This window comes from Micromonas pusilla (genome assembly GCF_000151265.4).
Source record: "Micromonas pusilla CCMP1545 genomic scaffold MICPUCscaffold_15, whole genome shotgun sequence".
Taxonomy (NCBI): domain Eukaryota; kingdom Viridiplantae; phylum Chlorophyta; class Mamiellophyceae; order Mamiellales; family Mamiellaceae; genus Micromonas; species Micromonas pusilla.
In genome coordinates this window covers 4,245-12,596 of record NW_003315896.1, presented here as the reverse complement: position 1 = coordinate 12,596, position 8,352 = coordinate 4,245, and the positions used below count along the sequence as shown (strand labels likewise).

At 67.1% G+C, this 8,352-nt stretch overlaps 7 protein-coding genes across 7 annotated transcripts in view; 3 read left to right on the top strand and 4 right to left on the bottom strand.

Annotated features, from left to right (window-relative positions):
• Positions 1-328, top strand: part of MICPUCDRAFT_42879 (uncharacterized protein) — a gene marked incomplete at both ends in the record, with an annotated part of 1,189 nt that extends 861 nt beyond the window's left edge. The window contains one exon of the mRNA XM_003063703.1: positions 197-328. Coding sequence (XP_003063749.1) covers positions 197-328 — 132 coding nt within the window. The remainder of the gene's footprint in view (positions 1-196) is intronic.
• Positions 329-572: 244 nt separating this feature from the next.
• Positions 573-824, bottom strand: MICPUCDRAFT_53330 (uncharacterized protein; the record flags this gene model as incomplete). The annotated part of the gene is made up of 1 exon (XM_003063505.1): positions 573-824. One exon carries the CDS (start codon positions 822-824, stop codon positions 573-575), a length of 252 nt encoding a protein of 83 aa, XP_003063551.1.
• A 148-nt stretch (positions 825-972) lies between these two features.
• On the bottom strand, positions 973-2,241 carry MICPUCDRAFT_42878 (uncharacterized protein; the record flags this gene model as incomplete). The annotated part of the gene is made up of 1 exon (XM_003063504.1): positions 973-2,241. One exon carries the CDS (start codon positions 2,239-2,241, stop codon positions 973-975), a length of 1,269 nt encoding a protein of 422 aa, XP_003063550.1.
• A 200-nt stretch (positions 2,242-2,441) lies between these two features.
• On the bottom strand, positions 2,442-3,326 carry MICPUCDRAFT_42877 (uncharacterized protein; the record flags this gene model as incomplete). Its single annotated transcript, XM_003063503.1, has 1 exon — positions 2,442-3,326. The coding sequence occupies one exon, from the start codon at positions 3,324-3,326 to the stop codon at positions 2,442-2,444; it is 885 nt and encodes a 294-aa protein (XP_003063549.1).
• Positions 3,327-3,617: 291 nt separating this feature from the next.
• On the top strand, positions 3,618-4,939 carry MICPUCDRAFT_53328 (uncharacterized protein). The gene is made up of 2 exons (XM_003063702.1): positions 3,618-4,383; positions 4,548-4,939. The coding sequence occupies exons 1-2, from the start codon at positions 3,640-3,642 to the stop codon at positions 4,806-4,808; spliced, it is 1,005 nt and encodes a 334-aa protein (XP_003063748.1). The 5' UTR covers positions 3,618-3,639; the 3' UTR covers positions 4,809-4,939.
• Positions 4,940-4,943: 4 nt separating this feature from the next.
• On the bottom strand, positions 4,944-5,953 carry MICPUCDRAFT_53327 (uncharacterized protein). The gene has a single exon (XM_003063502.1). The coding sequence runs from the start codon at positions 5,734-5,736 to the stop codon at positions 5,023-5,025; it is 714 nt and encodes a 237-aa protein (XP_003063548.1). The 5' UTR covers positions 5,737-5,953; the 3' UTR covers positions 4,944-5,022.
• A 382-nt stretch (positions 5,954-6,335) lies between these two features.
• MICPUCDRAFT_48899 (uncharacterized protein) lies at positions 6,336-8,242 on the top strand (the record flags this gene model as incomplete). Its single annotated transcript, XM_003063701.1, has 2 exons — positions 6,336-6,887; positions 7,099-8,242. The coding sequence occupies 2 exons, from the start codon at positions 6,336-6,338 to the stop codon at positions 8,068-8,070; spliced, it is 1,524 nt and encodes a 507-aa protein (XP_003063747.1). The 3' UTR covers positions 8,071-8,242.
• Positions 8,243-8,352: the final 110 nt, after the last annotated feature.

The following is an 8,352-nucleotide window of genomic DNA, read 5'->3' as shown; positions in this document are numbered from 1 at the left end:
GACGCCCCCGTATGATACGTCCTTCGGCGGCACCAAAATCGCCTCCCCCGCGTCCTTCGCGAAGTACTTCTCCAGAAGCACCGCCGCCGCCGCCGCCGCCGAAACACGCCGCCGCCGCGAAAACCGTCCTCCGCGGCGGATCGCGATCGCAGCGCGCCTCCTCGTCGAAGTCGAGGCCCCCGCTCCGCATGGACAGAATATGCGCGCGATTCGCGGAGGACGTCGCCGACGTCGCCGCGTCGCACGGCCTCGCCGTCTACCTGTACGACGAGACGCTCACCTCGAGAGACGCGGAGGCGGCGGCGCTCGCGTCCGGGAGGGGGGGTAAGGGTGGTAAACGACGACCGAGCTCGCGGCGGCGCGAGCACCTGGACGACGTCGCGGCGGCGATGCTTCTGGAGAAGTACTTCGCGAAGGACGCGGGGGAGGCGATTTTGGTGCCGCCGAAGGACGTATCATACGGGGGCGTCGACGCGGGGGGGACAGGGACGCCGCGCGAGTGAATAGAATCGTCTTCGTCGCTCGTCCATTCGTCCTCTCTCACTACTCGTTCGTTCGTTCATTCGTTCGGTTCACGCGCGCGCGTCGTCGGCGCCCCACTGGGGATGCGTCGGGTCTATCCGCGTCGTCGTCGTCGGCGTCGTCGGCGTCGTCGGCGTCGTCGGCGTCGATTTCGGATTCCCCCCCGTCTTCTTCGACAGCTTCGCCTCTCTCTTCGCCTCTCTCTTCGCGAGCTTCTCCCTCTCGAGCTCGCGCTTCCGTCGCGCCTCCTCGTTCCGCCGCCGCCGCGCCTCGAACATCCTCCGCCGGTGCTCCTCCTCCATCTCCCTCTCCGCCTCCCGCGCCGTCTTAGGGTCGTTCCATACAAGCGAATGTCGGGGTGGAGTTGAAAGGCGTCAGGTGGAGTTGAAAGGCGCCGAGGGCGCGTATTGAAACCGAGGGGTGGGCGGAGAGATGCGCCGGGCAAAGTCCTTAAGGATCGGCGTTCACCACGCGAACGCGGTCGTATGGGAACCAGTGTATAGAACGCACCTTCCGCGCGTACCCGGCGGGTATTTCAAACCGTCTGACGTGGCACGCGTCCGGCGGTCGCTGCGACTCGATCGCGTCGAGCTCCTCTTCCTCGCACTCGTGATCGGGTCGCAACGTCGTGAACGCTTTGAACTTGATCACGGCGTACACTGACATCATCACCGGCGCGAGCATCTTCACGGGGAAGAGGTGCTCCTTCTCCGCGGCGAAGACCGTGGCCATCTCGCGGGCTTTTTTGAGCGGCTTGTTCACGACGGAGACGACGTCGAGGATGGGGAGGACGTCCGCGATCGTCACGGGGAACGACTCCGCGAGCCAGCACTTCGCGGATACCTTGCGCGGTTTCGTGTCCTCGAGATCTCGCGATCGCGCGTCGGTCGGCGGCGGGGTCGGTTTCGCTTTCGCCGCCGCCGCGGGTTTTTTTCGCGGCGGCGGCGGCGGCGGTTCTTCTTCTTCTTCTTCTTCCTCCTCCTCCTCCTCCTCCGCTCGGATCACCGGCGGCCCGGCGCCTCCCTCCTCCGCCTCCCTCACCGCGTCGTTCCACGCCCTCAACGCGGCGTCCTCGTCGAACGGCTCCCCCCCGTCGCCGTCGTCGTCGCCGCCGTCGTCGTAATACTCGTCGAATTCCGTCTCCACCACTGCGGTGCCTTCGCGCGCGCTCGCGAGGTACTGCTCGAAGCTCCCGTCCGTCTTAAAGCTCCCGCCGCGGTGCACCACCTTCTTCTGGATCTTCCCGACGCACTCCCACACCTGCGTCTTCCACCCGTCGACCGTGTCGCGTTTTATCCCCCCGCGACTGAACAAAGATTTCGCCGGCCTAAACTTGACGTCGTCCGCGCGAGCCTCGTGTTTCACCGCGCCCTCTCTGATCATCCGCGCGGCGAGCTCGTCGACGCGTTTCAAGTATTCCTCCGACGTCGCCTCGTCCTCGTCCTCGTCCGTCGCGTCGATCGCTTCTCTCTTGACGTGGTCGACGAAGAACAACCGACCGGCGGTGGTCGCGTCGCCGCCGCCGCCGCCGCCGCCGCCGTCGCCGTCGCCGTCGCCGTCGAAGAGCAACGAAAAGTCGCCGCGCTTCCACTTTGGAAATATCGGCGCCTTTCCATCCTCGGGCGGCTCCTCCGCGCCGCGGAGCGTCCCGTCCACGCGCAGCCGCGTGCCTTTCTTCGTGACGTCGTACACGTCCGACGGCGCGTACCACCGCACCATCGGCCCGAACAGCGCGCTGCCGAACTCCCACTTTATCTTCACGTTGAAGTCGGGCAACGCGGAGAGCGCTCTGACGAGGGTCGTTCGATCGGCGGGTAATAATGTGGCGGGAAGTGATGTGATTGGTTAGTCATTATATGACGTGGACGTTTCATTGGACGACAGAGAGCGACGAAGATGGTGCCGGGAAAAGTCAGTCCTCAACGAATCGCGTGCACCACGCGAACGCGGTCGCTTGGGGACCGGTGGCGACCAAAACAAACGTAAACGCGCCTCAGTAACTCTGGCTTTTTCGCGCGCAGCGCCGCCTTCGCGCGCTGGTCGCTCGCGACGATCAACCTCCTCGCGATCGCGTGGTCCCGCGCGTGCACCGCCTCCTGTAGCGCGGTCCACCCCGCGCTCGAGCGCGCGTCGACGTCGAAGTGATCCGAGCGCGCGAGGACGACGTCGACGACGGCGAGGTGGCCGCGCGTCGTCGCCACGTGTAAGATCGTGTTCCCGCAGTCGTCCAGGACGTCGGAGAGCACACTGGTCCCCATACGACCGCGTTCGCGTTGTGAACGCCGATCCTTAAGGACTCCGGCCGTGTCGTCGTCGGTATTCGTGGCGGCGTCGACGTGCGCGTCCATCGCGGCTTCGAGCGCGCGGACGTCGCCGTAGTACGCCGCCGCGTGCAACGGGAACCGAACTCGCGCCGGCGTCGACGGCGATGGCGGCGCGGTTGCGGCGGCGGCGTTCGCGCGGTGCCTCGGGAGCCCGCGCCACGGCTGCTGCTGCTGTCGCCGCCGCTCGTCGTTCGCGTCGTTCGCGTCGGCGGCGAGGGACGCCGTGGACGGGCGTTCGTCCGGGCCGCGCGGCGTCGACGCGTCGACCCTCGCGACGAGATCTGACGACGCGCTCGCCTCGCCGCCGACGGCGAGCGCGGTCGCGGCGTCGACGAGCGCGTCGTCGTCGCGGCCGTCGTCGCCGTGGTCGCTCACCGCGTCCTCGAACCGGTCGTCGTCGTCGTCGTCGTCGTCGTCGTCGTCGTCGTCGTCGTCGTCGGACGCGTCGCGAGCGGCCGAGCGCGACGGCGCGGACGGCATCGTGCCCGCGGTCGACGCGCGCGCGCTCGTCAGATCTCGGACTGGGCGCGTCGTCCGATGGCTACTTCGCGCGGCGCAGGGGTGCGCGATGACGACGGTCCGCGCTCCCTACGCTCGCGCGCGCATATGATATCACGCGCGTCCGAGCCGCTCTCTCGCGCGCGTCTCCCGCGGGCGCGCTTCGCGCGGACGCGGCGCGGGCGCGTGTGTGTTCGGACACCGAACCGTCGGTCGCTCTTTTTCGTCGGCGTCAACAATCTGATGCTCATCGCTGGTGAACATACCCGATCGCGCCCGCGGCTTCGGACGCGCGATGACGTCGTCCGGGCGATCGATCGCGAGGCTCGCGGGGCTCCTCCGCGCGGGCGTCGCCCGCGGCGAGACGGCGGCGGCGGCGGCGGCGTCGCGGGCCGCGCACCGCGCGATCGTCGGTTCCGATCGCCAGCGTCACCACGACCTCGGGCGATCGTTTTCCTCCTCCTCCTCCTCCTCCTCCTCCTCCTCCGAGCCGTCGTCCACGTCCAAGAGCGGCGGCGAGAACCGCCACGCGGAGGCGTCGAGCGACCGCGTCGGCGCGGGCCTGCGAGGCGACGGCACGGCGCCGCGGTTCTACAAGTCCGTCTCCGTCGTGCCGCAAAAGGACGCGCCCGGGCTCTGGGGCATCGCGCTGGACGGGAAGACGCTGAAGACGCCATCGAAGGCGCCGCTCGCGGTCCCCTCCAAGGCGCTCGCGCTCGCGGTCGCCGCGGAGTGGGAGTGGCAGAGCGGGAAGAGCATCCGGCCGTTCACGATGCCGCTCATGGCGCTCGTCGCGACCGCGATGGATCAGATGTCGAAACCCGCGATTCGCGCGCAGCACATTCACACGCTGCTGGAGTTTTTCCCGACTGACGTCGTGCTGTGCCGCCACGAGCCGTCGCCGCTCGCGGACTACCAGGCGATCGCGCACGAACCCGTGCTACGGTGGGCGAGGAAAGAGCTCGGGGACGTGACGCCGACGGAGAGCATCTTCGGCGCGGAGGACATTCCGGAAGAGGTCACGCGAGCCGCGTCGAAGGTGCGTTCTCCTTACACTGGTTCCCATACGACCGCGTTCGCGTGGTGAACGCCGATCCTTAAGGACTTTGCCCGGCGCATCTCTCCACCCACCCCTCGCTTTCAATCCCCGCCCTCGACGCCTTTCAACTTCAACTGACGCCTATGAACTCCACCGCGTCGAAGCGTCTCGACGCGATGGACGCTTTCGAGCTCACCGCGACGTTCAACGCGTGCGCGAGCGCGAAGAGCCTGCTCATCGGGCTCGCGCTCGTGCGGGGAGCGATCACCGTGGAGGAGGCGACGAGGGCGGCGCGCGCGGAGGAGGACTTTCAGACGGAGGAGTGGGGGTTGGTCGAGGGCGGGCACGACGTCGACGCCGCGGACGTGAGCGTGCGGTTGAGGGCGCCGCGGGCGATGATGTCGCTGTTGCGGGTCGTCGGGTGACGACTGACGCGCGCGGCGGCGTGGTGAGATGCCCGTGCCCTGCTATGTGAGACCTACAGTATGCGTGTAGTCGTTTGACCGCGCTCGCCCCGGCGGCGCCTTTGATCATTTACGATGAAGTAGTCACCGTGACGCGTTCGTTCATCGGTCGCGTCTTATTACTCATCATACGAGTACGCGTTTCTCTCTCGCGTCCTCGTCGAGGTCCGTTCACCTACGCTCGATCCTTCTTCAAGCGCGCCAACCACGCGTCCTCCGTGTCTTCGTCCGTGTAACTGGATCGACACGTCTCCGGCGCGTCCGCGAAGTTCTTCTTCTGTTGTTGTTCCGCGCAGATCCAATTCCCCGCGTGCCTTCGGTCGGAGTCGGATCCCTCGGTCGGCCAACAGTCCCTCTCGTGCCTTCGGTCGGAATCGGATTCCTCATCGTCCTCGTCGTCCTCGTCGTTCACGAAGCCGCACACCCCGAACGCGGGTCTGAACCCGAACGTGAATAAGATCTCGTCCTCGTGGACGCCCATGCCGTTGTAGACGCCGTTTTCAGCGCCCTCCACCCATCCGCCCTCGCCGTGTTTTTCCATCAGCGCCCGACGCGCGAGGCACAGAACCTTCGCGTAGGTCCACCGCCTCCGCGTCGCGGCGTCTTTCGCCTCCTTCGCTTCCTCCACGACGACGTCCTCGATCCCCGCGTCTCGCAAGAACCGTTCGATGGCGGCGTCCGTCGGCTTGCCCCAGACCGCGTGGTCCAGTTCCTGTTGCCCCCATGGCTTGTCGGACGAGTCCGCGTACATCGCCCACCGCGGGGCGTCGAGCGATCGAAACATCCAGCAGCTCGCGCACTCGTCGCTCTGGAACTCGAACTCGAGCCTGAACGACGTCTTCTTCGGGCCGAGCGCGAATTTCGCGACGAGTCTTCGCCCGCCGAACATCGGGTCTTCGTCGCCCCATCACGCGTCGTCAACTTTTCCCATCTTCAGCTCGAACGACGACTTCGCCTTCGCGTCGGGCGCTTTGCCCTTCTTCGCGGAGGACGCGGGAGCCGCGTTCGCCGCCGCGGCGCGCTTCTTCTTCGGCGGCATCGTCTTCGTCTCGCGACTGCGCGGGCGCGATGCTCGACTTCGGTGTGTGTGTGTGTGTGTGTGTGTGTGTGTGTGTGTGTGTGTGTGTGTGTGTGTGTGTGAAGGGGCGCCGTCAGATCGCGAACTGATATTTCTCTCGCCGAACGAAACAAGTTCATCGGTCAGTTTTCTCAACGGGTTGAAAGGGGACGCGATCAAATGTTGAAAGCGAGCGGTGGGTGAAAAAACGTTTGCAGCCGTCGTCACATCGACGCGAGCGCCGCGGACGTTCGGCGTGGGGTCGCGACGCGCGCGCCATACCGCACATGCGCGCCGGCGTCGCGACGGCGTCGTCGTCGTCGTCGTCCCACTCGCGCGCGCGGGTCTTTCCTCCTCCTTTCGCTCGCCGCGGCGCTGCTGGCGGCTCCTCCAGCGCGTCTCCCCGCGGTCGCGGTCGCGTCGATCGAACGATGATGGCGTCGTCCTCGTCGTCGACCGCCGCGGACGACGCGCCGCCGTCGTCCGCGGACAAAGCCTCGCTGCGTTGCCAAGCGCCGGGGACGATCAACCTCGCGGTGGGGCACCCGCGGGAGCTCCCCTCGGACGTCCTCGCGGCCGCGATGACGCGAAGCGCCGCGGCGCTTCGAAGCGACGACGCGCGCGATCGCGACGCGGTCCCTCTGAACTACGTCGCGCGGCGCGGGCCGCCGGCGATCCTCGAGACGTTCGCGTCGTTCCTCACGGACGCGTACGACGGAGGACGTCGGCCTCCTCGAGCGTCGTCGTCGTCGTCGTCGTCGTCGTCGTCGTCGCCCGTGACCGCGGCGTCGCTCGTCATCACGAACGGCGTCTCGCACGGGCTGGACCTCGCGTGCGGCGCGCTGACGTCCCCGGGCGACGTCGTCGTGATGGAGATACCGACGTACTTTCTCGCCGCGGCGGTGTTTCGAGACCACGGACTCGAGGTGATCGGCGTCCCGGGGACGGACGGGGAGTTCGAAGACGACGGCGGGGCGTTCGACGTGGACGCGTTGGAGCGGCGGCTCGTCGACGACGGGCTGCGACCGAAGGCGCGCGACGCGACCACCGCCACACGTTATGCCACGTCACCGTATCTTTATCATACTACCGGTATCTGTGTGCCATCGCGCCACGCCATCGCGCGCGCTGACCAATCCAATCGGAATCGCTTCCTTCCTCCGCGTGTCCTTCCTCCTCCTCCTCTCCCTTCAGGTCGTGTACCTCGTCCCGACGCACTCGAACCCGCGCGGGGGGACGCTCGGGACGGACGGACGGCGACGGTTGGTATCCCTCGCGCGACGGTTCGGGTTCTACATCTTCGCGGACGAGGTGTACCACGCGCTGCACTGGGGCGAGGATCCGCCGCCGCCGCGGTTCTTTGAGATCGAGAGGGCGATGACGACGCTCGAGGAGGATGAAGGCGGACGGCGGCGCGACGGGGGGAGAGACGCGGACGAAGGAGACGACGACGACGACGACGACGACGACGCGCGCGGCGACGTCAGCGTGTATTCGGACGCGTGGGGGAAGAATAAGAAAACGGGTTCGGGCGGCGGGGAAGAAGAAAACGCACCGAAACCGGGCGTTTCATCGCAGCGCGGACAGCCGCCGCCGCCGGTGGTCGTGTCCGCGTCGTCGTTCACGAAAATTTTAGCCCCCGGGCTGCGCCTCGGGTGGCTCGAGTGCGACCCCTCGCTCGCGACCGCGATCGCGAACCGCGGCTACGTCGTCAGCGGCGGCTGCGTCGCGCCGTTCACCGCGGGCGTCGTCGCGCAGGCGATCCTCTCCGGCGACGCCGCGGATTGGCTGACGAAGTTGAGAGACGACTACAGAGAAAGCTCCGCCGCGTTGGCGCGTGCGGTGGAGGCGGAGACCGGCGGCAGCGACGGCTGTGCGTGGTCGTTCGCGTCGCCGTCGCCGCCGAGGGGCGGGTACTTCGCGTGGATCAAGCTCCCGGCGGGGATGCGCGCGGCTTCGCTCGCGGAGCCCGCGGCGAGGGAGGGCGTCGCGTTCTTACGCGGAGGGCAGTGCGCGCCGACCGCCGGGGACGAAGACGCGTTCGACGCGTGCGACGGGCACGTGCGCGTCTGCTTCGCGTTCCTGACCGCGGACGAGATCGAAGAGGGTGTTCGACGGTTGGCCAAGGCGGTGCGAAGCGTCGCGGCGGCCGAGGCGGCGTCGTAAGTGAGGCGCTGCTACGACGGCAGGTACACTGTCGTAGGTACGGAAGTACGAAATCGTACTTCCGTATCTCATACGTAGGATCATTCGACGCACGTTTCGAAGGCGGGCGGCGGTGGAATACTGTAGTTGCTTATAGACTATTTGGTACAAGATAGGTAAAAGATAATAGTGATACTGTCCATCAGTTGTACTCGTCGTCCTCGTCCCCGTCGTCCTCCCACCCCTCGTCCTCTAAGTACTCGTCCACCGCGCCCCTCGCGTCGTCCTCGTCGTCCGCGTTGA

What these genes read in the sequence shown, in the direction of transcription:
- MICPUCDRAFT_53328 (XM_003063702.1), top strand. Translation starts at nt 3,640, where the DNA reads ATGACGTCGTCCGGGCGATCGATCGCGAGGCTCGCGGGGCTCCTCCGC. An exon ending in TCACGCGAGCCGCGTCGAAG is followed by an intron (nt 4,384 to 4,547) that starts GTGCGTTCTCCT and finishes ACCGCGTCGAAG; the next exon opens with CGTCTCGACGCGATGGACGC.
- MICPUCDRAFT_53327 (XM_003063502.1), bottom strand. Translation starts at nt 5,736, where the DNA reads ATGTTCGGCGGGCGAAGACTCGTCGCGAAATTCGCGCTCGGCCCGAAG.